The sequence below is a fragment of the Petaurus breviceps genome, unplaced genomic scaffold, assembly GCF_028583685.1.
Source record: "Petaurus breviceps papuanus isolate PSGF00001 unplaced genomic scaffold, PetGlider_PUasm1.0 685, whole genome shotgun sequence".
NCBI classification, from domain to species: domain Eukaryota; kingdom Metazoa; phylum Chordata; class Mammalia; order Diprotodontia; family Petauridae; genus Petaurus; species Petaurus breviceps.
In genome coordinates, this window is record NW_027186455.1 from 79,048 (window position 1) to 96,252 (window position 17,205).

General features: G+C 35.2%; 1 protein-coding gene across 5 annotated transcripts in view; it reads left to right on the forward strand.

Moving 5' to 3' along the window:
* Positions 1 to 17,205, forward strand: part of ATG2B (autophagy related 2B) — a 106,868-nt gene that overhangs the window by 17,517 nt on the left and 72,146 nt on the right. For 4 of the 5 annotated variants that reach the window (XM_069104231.1, XM_069104233.1, XM_069104235.1 and 1 more), the window contains exons 3-10: positions 5,538 to 5,634; positions 6,082 to 6,264; positions 11,978 to 12,132; positions 12,227 to 12,335; positions 13,019 to 13,280; positions 14,678 to 14,828; positions 16,303 to 16,395; positions 16,636 to 16,824. In XM_069104231.1, the coding sequence (XP_068960332.1) occupies positions 5,538 to 5,634; positions 6,082 to 6,264; positions 11,978 to 12,132; positions 12,227 to 12,335; positions 13,019 to 13,280; positions 14,678 to 14,828; positions 16,303 to 16,395; positions 16,636 to 16,824 (1,239 nt within the window). The remainder of the gene's footprint in view (positions 1 to 5,537; positions 5,635 to 6,081; positions 6,265 to 11,977; positions 12,133 to 12,226; positions 12,336 to 13,018; positions 13,281 to 14,677; positions 14,829 to 16,302; positions 16,396 to 16,635; positions 16,825 to 17,205) is intronic. The other variant, XM_069104232.1, reaches the window with a different exon arrangement.

The window sequence follows — 17,205 nt, forward strand, 5'->3', positions numbered from 1 at the left end:
GCAACTTTCTAGTAGGGCAAGATGGATTTTTATACCTAAGTGCCTGTATATCTTATTTCCCAGTTACATGTAAAAAAACATTTTTTTTTTAAAGCAATTGGGGTTAAGTAACTTGCTCAAGGTTACACGGCCAGTTATTTCTGGGTGCGGTGCTAAGTATCTGAGCCCAGATTTGATCCCCAGGTCATCCCAACACTGGAGCTGATGGTCTTACTCGCTGAGCCACCTGGCTGCCCCGAAAAAACAGTTTTTTTAAACAATTGTTTTTTAAAACTTTGATTTCTAGATTCTTTCCTTTCTTCCCTCCTCACCCACCCCCACTGGAAAGATAAGCAATTCAATATAGGTTGTACATGTGTAGTTATGCAAAACGTGTCCATAGTAGATACATTGTGAAAGACTAGCTATATTTCCCTCCATTCTATCCCGTCCCCCACTTATTCTGTTTTGTCCTTTGACCCTATCCCTTTTCAAAAGTGTATGCTTCTAACTAGCCTCACCTGCAATCTGCCCTCCCTTCTATCATCCCCCTTCTTATCTCCTTCCCTCCTACTTTCCTGTAGGGTAAGATACCCAAATGAGTGTGTATGTTATTCCTTCCTTAAGCCAAATTCAATTAGAGTAATGTTGACCCGTTCCCTTTCACCTTCCTGTTCTTCCCCTCCATTGCAACGGTATTCTCTCGCCTCTTTTATATGAGATAATTTATCCTATTTTATCTCTCCCCATCTCCTCTCATTTTATTCCTCTCTCACCTCTTAATTTTATTTTTTAGCTATCATCCCTTCCTATTCAACTGATCCTGTGCCCTCTGTCTATGTATACACATATATACACTCACTGACATGTATTTATACACATATACACCCTCCTATATAAACATATGTATGTATACATATATATGTACATATATATTCCCTTCAGCTATCCTCATACTGAGAAAAGTCTCATGAGTTACAATTATCGTTTTTCCATGTAGGATTGTAAATAGTTCAACTTTAATTAGTTTGTTATGGTTTTTTTTTCCTCTTTACCTTCTCATGCTTCTTGTATTTGAAAGTCTAATTTCCTGTTCAATTCTGGTTTTTTCATCAAGAATGCTTGAATGTCCTCTGTTTCATTGAATGACCATATTGTTTCCCTGAAGCATTATACTCAGTTTTGCTGGGTAGGTGATTCTTGGTTTTAATCCTAGCTTCTTTGACCTCCGGAATATCATATACCAAGCCCTTTGATCCCTCAGTGTAGAAGCTGCCAGTTCCTGTGTTGTCCTGATTGTGTTTCCACAGTATTCAAATTGTTTCTTCCTGTCAGCTTGTAATATTTTCTTTTGATCTGGGAACTCTGGAACCTGGCTATAATATTCTTAGGAGTTTTCTTTTTGGGATTTTTTTTCAGGAGGTGATAAGTGGATCTAAAACATCAGGGCAGTTTTCCTTGAGAATTTCTTGGAGGATTATTTCTAGGTTCTTTTTTTAATCATGGCTTTCAGGTAGTCCAATAATTTTTAAGTTATCTCTCCTGGATCTATTTTCCAAGTCAGTCATTTTCCCATTGAGATATTTCACATTGCCTTCTATTGTTTCATTTGTTTGGATCTGTTTAATAGTATCTTGATTTTTTATAAAGTTACTAGCTTCCATTTGCTCCAATCTAATTCTGAAGATATGATTTTTTGAAATTCCTTTTCTATATGGCAAATTGGCTTTTTAAGGCATTCTTCTCATTGGCTTTTTGGGCCTCTTTTGCCATTTGAGTTAGTCTCTGCTTCCAGAGTGGAGAGCTTTGTCCCAGATCACTGGGGTTTTCACAGCTGCTGGAGCTATTAGGAAGGTGCCCTTTCTGTAGCCCCCACAAGCTCTCGCACACTGGCCATACACCCCAGGACCATAACCCAGGACAGCGACCCAGATCCAAGCAGGTCAAAGCAAGAGTGAGTACCATCTGAATGATTTCTGGGTCCCCCTCAATTTGCAGGCAAGGAGTTCCAGAGTCAGCACCTGCAGTGGCAGCTTCACCACTTCTCGCCCCAGGGACATAGGCCAGATGGAGCTCTTCTGTCCCCCTTTTCTAACAGAGTTTCCCACTGATCTTTTACTTACTCTTTGGTGTTTATGGGTTGAGAAGTCTGGAAACCGCCACAGCTGCTGGTGATTCACTCTCCTGAAGTCTGCTCTGGCTGGTCTGTGCCACTGTTCAGGGCTGCTCTGGGCTTGGCATAACTCATGCAGGATTGGCCTCGGCTCCCAGCTTGTTGTGATAGACCCTTGCTGTTGGCCTGCCAGGCTGCCTTCAGTTGGAGATTTGTTTCTCTTTCTCACTTTGTATGTTCTGTAGCTCTAAAATTTGTTTAGAGTCATATTTTACAGCAATTGGAGGTGGTTGTGGCTGGCGCTCATGTACTTTCCTACTTCTACTCTGCCTTCTTGACTCTCACCTCCCAAAGTAGTTCTTAAGGGAAAATTTATATCTCTAAATGCTTACATCAACAACGTAGAGAAAGAATAGATCAGTGAATTGGGCATGCTACTAAAAAAAAAACTAGAAAAAGAACAAATTAAAAATCTCCAGTTAAGCATCATATTGGAAATACTGAAAATCAAAGGAGAGATTGACAAAATTGAAAGTAAAAAAAAAAAAAAAACCCAAAACATTGAACTAATTAAACTTGAATCTGTTTTTATGAAAAAAAAAAACAACAATAAAATAGATAAATGGTTAATTTGATTAAAAAGAGGACTGAAGGAAAACAGATTACCAGTATCAAAAATATAGCAGGGTAAAATCACTGCCAATGAAGAAAAAATTGGAAACAGTTACTAGGATCTATTTTGCCCAATCATATGCCAATAAATTTATCAGTCTAAACAAAATGGATGTATTTTTACAAACATATATATTGCTCTGGTTGCCTGAAGAAGAAATAGAATATTTAAATAACTGCATCCTAGAAAAAGAAATTGAATAAGCCGTTAGTGAATTCCCTGAGGAAAATTCTCCATGCCCAGATGAATTTATAAGCAAATTCTAGCAAGTACTTAAAGAACAATTAATCCCAATATTGTATAAACTATTTGGAAAAATAGGTTATGATAACTATATTTCTCTCTGTCTTAGTTTTCCTATATTCCTTCTCTCTCTCTTAACCTTTTACCCTTTTCCTTCTCAAAGATGTTTTACTTCTGACCACCAGCTCCCCCAAACTGCCCTGCTAGAAGTATCAGTCTCCCCACCCCTTCTCTTTATCTGGTTTTACTTCCATATGGAGTAAGATAGATTTCTATACCCAATTGGAAAAATATTAATTGCTCATGGGGAGGCTGAGCCAATATAATAAAAATGACAATTCTACCTAAATCTAATTTATACCAGATCAATCAAACTAACAAAAAATTATTTTATAGAACTACAAAAAAGAACAAGAAAATTTATCTGAAGGAATAAAAAGTCAAGTATATATCAAGGGAGTCAAGTGAAAAAAAATGTGAACGAAGGTAGCATAGCAGTACTAGATCTCAGACTGTATTATAAAGGAGTAATCATCAAAATGATCTGGTATTGACTAAGGAAGAAAATATTTGATCAGTGGAATAGATTAGATACACAAGTATATTGCAGTAAATGACCATAGTAATTTAGTATTTGATAAACTGAAAGATCCAAGCTCTTGGGACAAAAACTGCTAGAAAAACTGGAAATCGGTATTGCTGTAGGCACATACCAATATCTCACATTGTATTCCAAACTAAGGTCAAAATGGTTACATGATTTAGACATAAGGAGTACCATAAGTAAATTAGGAAAGCTTGGGGTAGTTTACCTGTCAGATCTGTGGATGAGGGAAAAATTTAGGACCAAACAAGATATAGAAATCATTATGTAAATGTAAAATAGATAATTTTGATTATATAGAATTTAAAAGTTCTTACAGACACAAAACCAGTGTAGCCAGCATTAGAAGGAAATTAGGAAACTGGGGGAAAATATTTTACAGCAAGTATCTGTAAACCTAGTTTTTCAAATATATGGAGAACTGAATCAAATTTATAAGATTACAAGTCATTTCCCAATTGATAAATGGTTAAAGTATATGAGCAGGCACTTTTCAGACAAAGAAATAGGAGCTATCTAGAATCATTATACAAATGCTCTAAATCACTATTGATTAGAGAAATGCAAATTAAAACAACTCTGAGCTACCACCTCACACCCATTAGTTTGTCTAATATGACAGAAAAGAAAAACGATAAGCATTGGTTGGGATGTGGGAAACCTGGGATACTAATACACTGTTAGAGTTGTGAACTGTGATCCAACCATTCTGGAGAGCAATTTGGAACTATGCCCAAAGCATAGGGTTATAAAATTGTGTTTCCTTTGATCCAGCAATACCACATTTAGGTCTGTATCCCAAAGAAATTTGAAAAAGATAAAAAGGGAAAATAATTTATTGTTTGTATGTATGTATGTACTTCCGTTGTAGTGGCAAAGTATTGGAAATTGGTTAGATTCCCATCAGTTGGGGAATTGCTAAACAAGTTATGGTATATGATTGTAATGGAATATTATTGTTCTATGAGAAATGACAAAGATGATGATTTCAGAAAAACCTAGAAAAACTTATATGAACTGATGTAAAGTGAAGTGAACAGAGCCAGGAGAACAGTAATAGCAATTTTGCATGATGAATATAGTGAATTACTTCACTGTTCTTAGTAATACAGTGATTCCAAGACAATCCTAAATATTATCCACTTCCAGAGAAAGAACAGATGTCTGAATACAGACCAAAGCATACTTCCTCTCCTTTCCTTTCCCTTTTCTTCTTTCCTCTTTCCCCTTTTCCCTTTTCTCCTTCCCCTTTTTTTCTTTTGAGTTTTTTTCAACAAAATGACTAATATGGAAATATTTTACATGAGTGCACATGTATAATTTATGTCATGCTTAGAGTTCCTGGAAGGGGGAGGAGAGGGAGGGATAGAATTTGGAACTCAAAACTTAGAAAAATTATAAATATTCAAAATTGTTTTTGCATTTAATTGAGGAAAAAATAAAATACTTAAAAATAAATATAATTTGGTCAGAAAGGAACAAGATCCATTTCGGTTAAATGGATTCATTTGTTTTTATAGAAAGCAGTCAATAAAAAAATGCACAGAATAAAACAGAAGGAAGACCAAAAGAAAACTAGAGAAACAAAGCATTAAAAGTTATATTTTGAATTACATAGAAAAATGTAGAAAAAGAAATTAGATAACATGGGTGATATTATTTTGTGGAGTGTGCTTGGTTTAGTGGGTCAAACCTAAAAAGCTTTTATTAGCTTGGGAACCTGACTCTTGGCTGTAACTAAATCGTGTAACACCTCTAAGTTTTTCTTGATTCTACAAAGCTAAAACTCTTCCACTACTGTTGGGTGGTAGGACTGAAAGCAGTTGGTAAAGGTAGAAAGTCATTTTGTGTATATGCTTTTGCCTCATAATTTATGCCTGATATTTCTGAATAAGTTTGCCTTGTCTTTTTTTTTTCCCCTCAAGTTGGATGTTGATGGTCATGTAGACTCGATACACCTATTCCTGTCGCCAAGGCAAGTTCATCTGATTTTGGACCTGTTGGCTGCTATAGCTGGACCAGGCAAGTAAATGAAGTATTATTAACAAGTAAAACTCAAGAAATACTATAAGGAATGACCCTGAATATTAACATGTTATTATGATTTTAAAGAGAGGTAACTGTTTTATTGTGGTTGAAATGTACATATATTACTATATTTCTATATAATTCTTTGTATAGATTCTTAAATAATTATGTTGTAGTTCTTTGGCCTGTAGTGCTTAAACAGCTTTAAAAGTAGTATTTATAGATTTTGCAGATTTACTCACCTTAATAACATAAGCATTTCTTTCTTAGATTTGGATTTAATAATGTGAATATCTAAAATGAGTATAGATTTGTGCTTATTATGTTCATAAAATTAATATTTATGTTGGATGAATAGTTCTTATGGGAGATGGAAGGAGGCAGCTTTGATTAAGTTACTTCAAATATTTATTAATGATATTTCCTTTTGTATACATACAGAGAATTCTGGTAAAATAGTATTACCCACTAAAGATAGGAAAAATCGTCCAATGCAGCAGGAGGATGAATATAGAATTCAGTTGGAATTGAATCGGTGCTTACGAAGGGACTCCATCTCAGTGGGTGCATCATCTGAGCAGAGTTTTTATGAAACAGAGTCAGCTAGAACACCTTCTAGCCGTGGTGAGCACCTCAAAATAATTTCACTTGAAACTTGCTGTGATTCTGTTTTCTATAGATTGCAGTTCTCTGTAAGACAAGTTCTTCTTTGATGACATGCAGTGGAATCTAGTTGATCAGATATAAAAAGGACCTTAAAGCAATTTTCTAGCATCTGCTGACCCAAGGACAGCAATATATAGATGTGTGTGTGTATGTGTGTGTGTGTGTGTGCATGTGCACCTATGCGAGCATGCTAACACACACACACACACACACACTTTTTCAATCTCCTGAATTCTTGTACTTTAGGTATCCATATTTTACAATAAAAATGTTTTTATTACAAATAAGCACAAAAGGAGGATGAAGTTTAAGATCAAAGACTAAAAGTAGGTCGAATGGAAAGATACGTTGTGTTTACTTACTTTTTTTATTGTAAAGGTGAATTTCAGGATTATCATCTCACAAATTCTTTTTTATAAAAAGATTCATAATAAAATATCTTAAGTAGACTTTTCTAATTTATTTAAAATAGCATTTGACCTTTATCATAAATTCTGATCTGAATAGCTTTATCATCATAGTCTAGATTTACTGAAACATCTGATTTTAAACCCAAAATTTTTTACTTAATCAAAGAATTTCTAACTGTTGAACAGTGACATTCACTGTTATGATCATATGCATATATGTAGTCTTCCAGGCAGTGTATCAATAAAAGTTTTATTTCATTGAATCAGAATTTTACTGTTGGAAGGGACTTAAAGTCATATAGCTTAATATTTTCCCATTATATGAATATATAATGGCTCTTATGGAGTCATTCAGCTTCTTGAAAGTCTATAATGATGAGAAATTTGCTGCCTCTCAAGGAAGTTCATTCTGTTTCTGGACATTATCCCTTATTTATATAGTTATTAATAAAAATTTGCTTCATAGAATCAGATTTTCACAACTGGAAGGCACATAAAGAAGTTATATAGTCTAATACTAATAATAAATCTGTAACATATTTGATGTGGTCATTAAGCTTCTTTTTGAAGGACTTACTCAGAAATTTGTTTCCTCTTAAGGAAGTTCATTTTTTTGGACATTTTCTAAATGTTAGGAAATATTTTTGTATATCGAATTATAATTTTCTTTTCTTTTTTTTTTTTTTTTTAAAAGCAATCGGGGTTAAGTAACTTGCTCAAGGTTACATGGCCAGTTATTTCTGGGTGTGGTGCTGAGTATCTGAGCCTGGATTTGATCCAGGTCATCCCGACACTGGAGCCGGTGCTCTTACTCGCTGAGCCACCTGGCCGCCCCTAAGCAATTGGGGTTAAGTAACTTGCTCAAGGTTACACGGCCAGGTGTTTCTGGGTGGGTGCTAAGTGTCTGAGCCCAGGATTCGATTTCCAGGTCTTCTCAACACTGGAGCCGGTGCTCTTACTCGCTGTGCTACCTGGCCGCCCCTTATAATTTTCTTTTCTATAATTCCTACTTTTTAATCTTGGTTTTGACCTCTTTGGCCTAACATACAGGTCTAAGTCCTTTTCCATGTGATAATACTTCATTTATTTAAGTATTGTTCTTATATTTTCCCCTTAGTCTTCCCCTTTTTTTTTTCTTTTTGTAGGGCAGTTGGGTTTTAAGTAACTTGCCCAAGGTCACACGGCTAGGTTTTTTGTTTGCGTGTGTTAAATGTCTGAGACCTGATCTAAACTCAGGTCCTCCTGACTCCAGGGCCAGCACTGTACTCACTGTGCCACCTAGCCACCTCTAATCTTCCCTTTTCAATATTAAAATAAAACAATGTTTAAAAATCATTGTCAGAAAATAAAAATTATAAAATGATTTTTTTTGTGCATTATCCTGTCCTAGCTATTATTCAGTATAAGCTAAGTGGTTCCTGCCAAATAGAAGCTTACATTATAAAACAGTAGATATCAACATAAGGACAAATGTATTTTATCTTTTGAAAAGGACACAAAGGATGAATTTGAAGTTTTTGTCATTTTTAGTGCATGAGAATAAAATAGGCTGATATCCTATTCATGAGAGTTCCATTGTAGCAAAATAATGAAATACTGCTATTTTGTGTCTCGTTTGGCTATATGTGAATTATTTAATGCCAGTCTCAGAATCAAATTTGCATGTGTTCTCAGTACAGGAGAGAGGCAGGTATTGGTTTTAAGTAGGCAGCATCATATTACCAGTTATAACCTATGTTCAAGAAGTAATGGGAGGTAGCTGTGTGACCCTGTGTAAGTCACTTGACCCTGATTGCCTTGCCAGAAAAAAAAAAATAGCACTTGGGAGGCATATCATGAAAATATATGATCAAGTGGGTGTGCTGGTACCCACCTGTAGTTCCTGTTGCTGGGGAGGCTAAGGCTGGATGATCTCTTGAGTTTGCGAATTCTAAGCTGTAATAGGAATAAAACTGATTGGGTGTTCTCCTGAAGTTTCTGGCACCAATATGGTGAATCCTGAAGTTGGAAGTCACCAGGCTGCCTAAAGAGAGGTGAATTGGCTCAGGTTTGAAAAATGGAGCAGTTCAAAACTTCTATGCCAGTCAGTACTGGGACCAGGCCCATGTGTGTTCACTGTATTTTTAGTCTGGGTAATATTAGGGAGATCCTGTCAAAAAAAAAAAAAGAAATGAAAAATGTTTAGAAAGGTAGGGGTATGGAAGCTGGAGAAAGAGATCATGATGGATTTTAATTCAACAATTTATTAAGCTTTGTGTCACATACTGTGCTAAGTGCTGGGGATTCAAAGCAAATGTAAAAACTTATACCCTCAAGAGTCGGAATTATATTCTAGAGTATGAAATGGCATATACATACAAGAGATCTTCAGATTAGATTGAAGGTAACTTTAGAGCGGAAGTCACTGGCTGGTGGGGAAAACAAAATCTCCTGCAGAATCTAGTGTTTGAGCTGAGTCTTGAGGTGCACCACACATTATAAGAGGTATATGTGAAGAGGGAGAGCATTCCAGTAGTAGGAAACAGCCAGTGCAAAGATATGGAGACAGGAAAAGGAATGCCATGTTGGAGGAATGGCAGTTGCCTGTATGACTAGATCATAGAGTGAGTGAAGGGGGAATGATGTATAAGAAAACTGAAAAACTAGGAAGGGGCCAGATTTTGAATAGCTTTTTAGTAAGTGATGTGGGATTGAAGCTTAAGGGCAAGACTTGGGCTAGATATACAGATCTCAGAGTTACCTGGATGTTGATGAGATCACTAAAAGAGAGAAAAGAGAACTCAGGATAAAGCCTTGAGGCATATTGACATTTAATGGGCATGCCATGAATGGAGTGCCAACAGAAAAGACAGGAGGTTAAAGAGGTTAGGAAGTGAACCAAGAGAAACAGTTTCAAAGGGAAAATAAAATCAGAGGAGAGAGGATCCAGAAGGTGAAGATCAATAGTCTTAGATGTTTGAGAAAGCTCTAGAAAGATGAAGTTTGAGGAAAAGCTGTTAGATTTGGCAGTTAAGAACTCATTGATAACTTTGGAGAGTGACTTTAGTTGACTGATGATGTCAGAAGCCAGATTGCAAAAGGTTTTGCAAAGAGCGAGAGGAGATGAAGTGGAGGCATGGTCTTTGGATGGCTGTTCAAAGGCTGAGAAGGGGTGAAGGGAGATAGCATAATTGGTAATGAGAATGGTATGCTCTCGAGGGATTTTCCATTCTTTTAAAGAATGAAGGGTATCAGTGTGATTATAGGTATCTGGGAAAGAAGTAGTAGTAGTAATAGTAGTAGGAGGAAGAAGAGGCAAAGGAAGAGGAGTGTGTGTGTGAGTGTGAGAGAGAGAAAGAGAGAAAGACACAGAGAGAGAGAGAGAGAGAGAGAGAGAGAGAGAGAGAGAGAGAGAGAGAGAGAGATATGGATGCAGTCTGTTGGAAAAGATGGAGGAGTTTTGTAAAGGGATTAACATTGGAGTCTGGGGTGGAGGAGACAGTAGAGGATGATGTAGGAAATATGGGAAGTGGAGAATGGTCCCTTGGCAAACAGCCTTAATTTTTTCAGTCCGCTCTGAGACCAGTTTCTGGTAGAGGAGATAAAATGGGAGACTTGAAGAAAGAAGAGAATATTTGGGATCGTCACTGTATTTAATGGAGTATTGACTCAGTTAAGGAGGAGTAGAAGGATTGCCTTACAACTGTGATGGTCCAATTGAGATAGGATAATAATAAGGTGATCATGGTATTATAAAGAAAAACAGCTTTGAAAGATTTGAGAACTGTAATCAATGCATAGTGACCAAGCACTACACCAGAGGACCAATGATGAAGCATACTACGTGCTTCCTGACCAATAGATGTTGGATGTTAGATGCAGTATGTGATATACATTTTTGGATACCTACTATATGAATTGTTTTGATTATGCTTATTTGTTTTTTTATTTGATTATGCTTATATGTTCAGTGGGAAATGCATATATTTTTAAAATCTAGGGTAGGATTTAGGGTGGAGCAAAAGAGAAAAGAGGGGCCTAAGTGATAGCAATGTCAAAAAAGGGAGAAAACAAATTAGAGGGTCATTGAAATATTTATCAAAATACACAGAAGAGAACAGGTGGTTTGGATGGGCACACAGAAACAAAGATGGCTTTAAAAGTAACATGTTGAATCCTATGCTTAAAAAGAGGCAAGCAATTTGTAATAAAGATTTATGATTTTATAAATTATCCTCTTTTCCTGTTCTTTAGATATATAGGGTGTCCCTGAAGTCTTAGTTCAGTTTTAAGTTAATGAGCTTAAAACTGAAACTAATAGGCTTAAAACTGAACTGAGAATTCTAGGACACTGTTATACATGTTCATATTAACTGAAGTTTGTCAAGAGAAAATTTAAAAAATCATTTAAAAAGATTAGATAGATTTTTGGTGTACTCATTGAGAAGGGTGTAATAACTTTTAGTTCTGTTCTGTAGCACGTGGCTAGAAGTAAAGGAGGAGGATTGTGGAAGAATCCAGGATTGAGCTTTGGTAAGGCATGAGTCCAAGGGCTAAGTTTGGGAGTAGAGGATAATGTAGAGTTGAATTGGTTCACCAAGAGTTAAGACTGAGAAATATGGAGAGTATGTAGACTAAACAGGGGTTATGGCCTGGGAGAGAGTGATGAAGGTTGGAGGTTGTGGTGAGGATGAAGAATAGGTTTACGGTTGTAAGGCAAAGGGAGAGATGGAGTGATAAAGGAATTTTGGAGTTCTTGAATCCAGAAATGGAACCACTTGTGATTGATGGCAAGATAACAATCTTAGTATATAGTTGAATGGTCATGGGAATTTAATAGACTGAAGAACTGTGAAGTTAGGGTATGTAAAGAAATATCAGCATGTAAGAAGTATGATATATATGGCCTTCTAGATCATATTTGGATGTGACCTTTTGACTGAATCTGAGTTTTACAGAACAAATCCTTTAAGGGGATTTATGGGGGAGGTCTTTGACAGGGATTGCACTGGATGAGAAAGATTAGATAGATGGGTTGTGACCTTCACAACTGGAAAGGATATTTCCATTGATGAAATTCTGCTTTCATCGAACTATTGAATTAATTTTTTCTCTCTACTTAATAAAATATTTCCCCAATACAAAAAAGTTATGCTTTTTGTAATAATGTACATTATTATCTAAGCTTCAACTATGAAATAATTTTTAAAATGTTCCACCTCATTTTAAAAATTAGATTGTGTGCATTTACAATGAAATTAACAAAGCATATTTTTTCCCAGAAGAAGAAGTTTTCTTCTCCATGGCTGATATGGACATGTCCCATAGTCTCTCATCTCTTCCTCCTCTTGGAGACCCCCCAAATGTGGATCTTGACCTGTCCTTAACTAGCACATTCACAGATACTCCAGCAGGATCTCCACTGAGTGCCACTGTGGTAAATGATAACTTATTCTGTGTATTTTGTTGTTGTTACTGTGTTCTTGAAAATTTATGCATTTTTGTCCTGCAACTGTGTTTTTCTATTGTAGCTTCAGCCAACTTGGGGTGACTTTCTTGATCGTCATAAGGAGGAACAACCAATCAAAGGACCTCCATTTTCATCCAACTTAATTCACCAGACATCTTTACAAAGGACGTGTAAGTAAAAACAAAAGTGAATTTTTTTCACTTTGAAAATATTTGATTTATTTACAAATTACCATTGCTGATGCTTTCATGTTATCATCATAATGCAAATTATTAGTTTAGGCAATTCAGTATAATTATGAAGAAAATGAAGCAATTGATCTATTCATTGTACATTATCTTAACATAGATATCTGTTAAATATTAACATTTTTAGTGAAAACATACACCATAAAAAATTACATTTTGTTATTACAGTGTAGCAGTCTTAATCATCTGATTTTTGTTTTACTGTTTATACTTTCCTTGAAAGAGAACCTCAGGTTTCTTCTCTGCAAACTTTAATTGAAATAAACAAGGCATAAAGGAAGATTTGGTGAGCAGATTTTGGTTAATCCTTAACTTCTTTCAATACTTTTTTTTTAATTGCAAAAGCCTTGTTTGCACATTTACTCCTGTAACATATTCTTTCCTACCTCAAGTGTCAAGTATCAAGGACCCTGGATATGAGATACAGATGAATAACTGAATTTCTTTTCTTTTAAAAAAATATTTCCTGACATCACTTAAACTGTTGTGAACTTATTTTTTAAGTTATTACATGAGTAAATGTTTTTACCAATTTTGATGTTGTATATTGCTATTGAGAATTAAATTCATAGCAAATAATTTTGAAACTTATTTTTGTGTTTCAGCTCTTCCTTCCAGATCTGTTTCACTGGATGAGTCCAGGCCGGAACTTATTTTTAGATTAGCTGTGGGAACTTTTTCAGCCTCTGTACTTCACATTGATCCTTTATCACAACCTGAAACTTCTCTGAACCTTAATCCATTGACTCCAATGGCATTATATTTTTTTACTTGCATAGAGAAAATTGATCCAGTAAGATTTCTGGGACATGATTTTGCATCCTTCAGAGAAGTATTTTCAGAGGCTTGCTCCCATGACCACCTTAGGTATGTGTAATTTAAAAATTTTTGCTCTTAGAGTAAGTAAAGAACTAAGTAGCAATCTTTTAAGTAAGCTTTGTAATTTATTACAATTCATATTTTAAATCTTTAAGTATAAATGAATGGAAAACGAATGTTACAGTGTTCTCTAAGTATGTATATTGGAATCTATTTGGGTTTTTTGGGAACAGAAGCCTCATATAAATATAACATGGAATCTAGATTGTCCTATGTCTCCCCTACCTTGGTGTTAGGCAAGCTCTGTTTTATCATTCTTCACGTTTTGATGCCATCCCAACTAGTAGTCTATAGTTGTTACTACACTTACTCTAATGGGCAATTTAGTGGAAGAAGTAAATAATAATGACTAAAAACTTGCATTTGCCCAGAAGCAATATGAAGTAGATTGAGGGCATACCTAGAACTATAGGTTTTTACTCTTGATCCACATGAGTAGAGGCAGCTACAGTAAACATTTGTAAGTATACTTAGTATAATAATAACTATGATCATCACTGTCTAATGCCGAGTAATATAGAACACATAGATTGAAGATAGGAAATAGTTATTTTTGCCATTTATTCTTTGATCACTTAATATGTAAAACATTAATTTTGAATCAAGGACTAAATATCTCTTGATAAACTTTTCTCCCCATTTCCCCCAACTAGTTTATAAAATTTTATGTTGACCATCTACATTTACTGCTTAATAGTCTTAATGATCTTTACTTTTTTTTTTTACCCTCTGTATCCCTAGTTTAAGGGGAATACAAGTCTAACTTCAGAAACTAAAAGAAAAAAAGCAATAGAAGTGAGCAATAGAGCCTATAAAATGACTTTTATGTCTCACACGACAGACTTCGATCTGATTTGATTTCTTTAAGCTAAAAACACATAATTTGAGAAGCTACCAAAAAGTATCTTACTTTTTTACATGTTTGAAAATAAATATGTATGGCAGTATAAATGTTGATAAGGTGATAGAGGAGTAATAGTATACATATTTATTTATTTATTTATCCGTGATAATAATTTTTCACTAGCAAGCATATAGGCAGGCAGTTTTTCATCCTGTGAAAAAACTGATCTCTTCATCTTTGTATTTAATATCTTAAGAAATGTTAGCAGTGATAACTGTTGAAAAGTGTCAGACTTGGCAAATAAGTTGATGTTTAATGGCATTTGTGGTAGTTACTATGAGAGTTTATAAGACATTCATGTAGTTCTTGCCCTCGGAGAGTTTGAAATCTAGTTAGTGAGAGAGGAAAAATACTTAGATAACTATGACACAGATCCAGGATTGGGAAGGGTCAAAAACAGTGATACTGTAGGTGTTATCAGTTACTTAGTTTTTCTTCTCAAGTAGGTGAATATTTTCAAATACTGTATTTTTCACAACAGATTTATTGGTACTGGCATCAAAGTATCCTATGAACAAAGGCAAAGATCAGCTTCTCAGTATTTTAGTACTGATATGTCAGTTGGACAAATGGAGCTTTTGGAGTGTCTCTTTCCTACTGATTCTCAAACTGTTTCTACGCACTACACGGAAGTATGATACTTTTATTTTAACTTCTTTTTCTAAATAAATTATTTGAAAAGCTCAAAACTTTTTTTTTCAGAAGTGTATACAATATGGTATATGTAAAAGAAGGAATACATTTTTGTTATGTGTATGTATGATATATTTTTATGTAAGTTTTTAAAGGGACATCATAGAAATTTGCAAAAGTTTTTATTGAAATTCCTTATCCTTGGGTGCCAGATGGGAAAAAGTAGCTTTTCACTTCACTCATCTTCAAAGTAGCTTTAGCTTTAGCTAAATTTTTAGAATGTAGCTCTAGGTATTATAGTATTTAGAAGTACAAGGGACCCTTGAAAGATCAACCAGTCCAACCTCCTTAGGAAAGCAAGACCCAGTGTGTTTGTCCAAGATCATTATTAACCAAACAGCGATTATTTTAAATATATTGATTTAAGCTTCTAATTCCTCATCATGCACCAGAGATGCTGAATTCTTGAAAGGCAGTGGAGCACAAGCTATGGCAAATACCACCAATCTTTAAATATGGTCCAGGCATGTACTTTGTGCCTGTTATCTAAGAACCAGCTTAAGTTAAGAGATGCTCATCACTAGAGGATTGGCTATCAGGTATTAAATATTTTTTTGCTACAGTAACTTCTTAAATCGCCTGTCAGTAAAAGTAGAAGAATAACCTAGATGTGTAAAAGATCCTTGAAATATCAAAGTATGGAATCATAATAATTTGCTCATCTATCACTGTACAATTTTTGAATCACTTTACTCATAACTACTCTGTGAGACTGGTAGCAGACAAATTCAGACCTTCTCACTGCTAGCCTTCTGTTCTTTCTACCATAATATTCTGCCTTTCAAAGTAGAACAAATGGTTTAGAAAAGAAATGCAGTCTTTCACAATTTATTGCATAGATTCAGTAATGTGTTCATGATTTAGACAATGTTTTCATATTTTTCATTTGGCCTTTGTTAGTCTTCCTTTTATATATATATATATATTTAGCACTCGGGGTTGAGTAACTTGCTCAGGGTTTCACGGCCAGTTATTTCTGGGTATGGTGCTGAGTATCTGAGCCCAGATTTGATCCCCAGGTCATCCCAACACTGGAGCCCGTGCTCTTACTCGCTGAGCCACCTGGCTGCCCCTAACCAGTTGGGGTTAAGTAACTTGCTCAAGTTTACACGGCCAGGTGTTTCTGGGTGGGTGCTAAGTGTCTGAGCCTGGGATTCAATCCCCTGGTCATCTCGACACTGGAGCCAGTGCTCTTACTCGCTGTGCTACCTGGCAAAACAATCTTTTGCAAAGATTGTTTCTGGAGTTATTTTCTTATAACATGAAATAATGAAGACTGAGAAACAGTTGACTGTGGTACTTTAGAAAAATGAGTAAAATATTTAAGGATAAATATCATTCATAGTCAAATATTTACATTTAAATAAATACGCAGTTAAGCATATAGTTAAATGTAATGCTTTTTATTTTTAGCTTTTAAGGTTCCATTCCAAAAAAGGAAGTGATCTACATCCCTCCACATGTCTTCAGCTTCATTATAAGCATTCTGATAATAGAGGACCCCAAGTAAGTTTTACTTTTGATTTAATATCAAATTTTACTTTTTCTCATTTGAAATAGAGAATTATCAGACTATTTATACATGTCTTTTGCTTGAAATTATTTTATTGGAACGAAATAATAAAATATTTGTAAAATGCTCTGTAAACTTTAAAGAGCTCAATACATGCTAGATATTGTTATTATATTGTTATTGTTGTCACTGTTATTTTGCTAGTGATATTATTAATATTTCCTTCTTTCTAGGGCAGTCAGGCACGACTTAGTTCAGTTCCTCAGAAAGCAGAATTACATATCAAATTAAATCCAGTGTTTTGTGAACTGGATATTAGTATTGTGGATAGGTTAAATTCCTTGCTTCAACCACAGAAACTTACCACAGTGGAAATGATGGCTTCTCACATGTATACGTCTTACAACAAACATATAAGTTTGGTAAGTGTCTAAAATATTACAATCCAATTGTATAAAGTGTACTAGCTGCAATTGTCTTTTATGAAGATATGGGAATTTCTTTTTTTTTTTTTAAGAAATCGGGGTTAAGTAACTTGCTCCAAGTTACACGGCCAGTTATTTCTGGGTGTGGTGCTGAGTGTCTGAGCCCAGGATTCGATCCCAGGTCATCCCGACACTGGGGCCGGTGCTTTTACTTGCTGAGCCACCTGGCCGCTCCAGATGTGGGAATTTCTTGGCTTTCACAAGTACTGTTTTACTCAGCAGCAGCTGTTGTTGGAAGTTAGGGGAAAGGCAGAGTAGGAAAGAAATGGGATTCATCCTTTAGAGAGCAACATGAACACTGTGGGTTGTTGTTGTTTC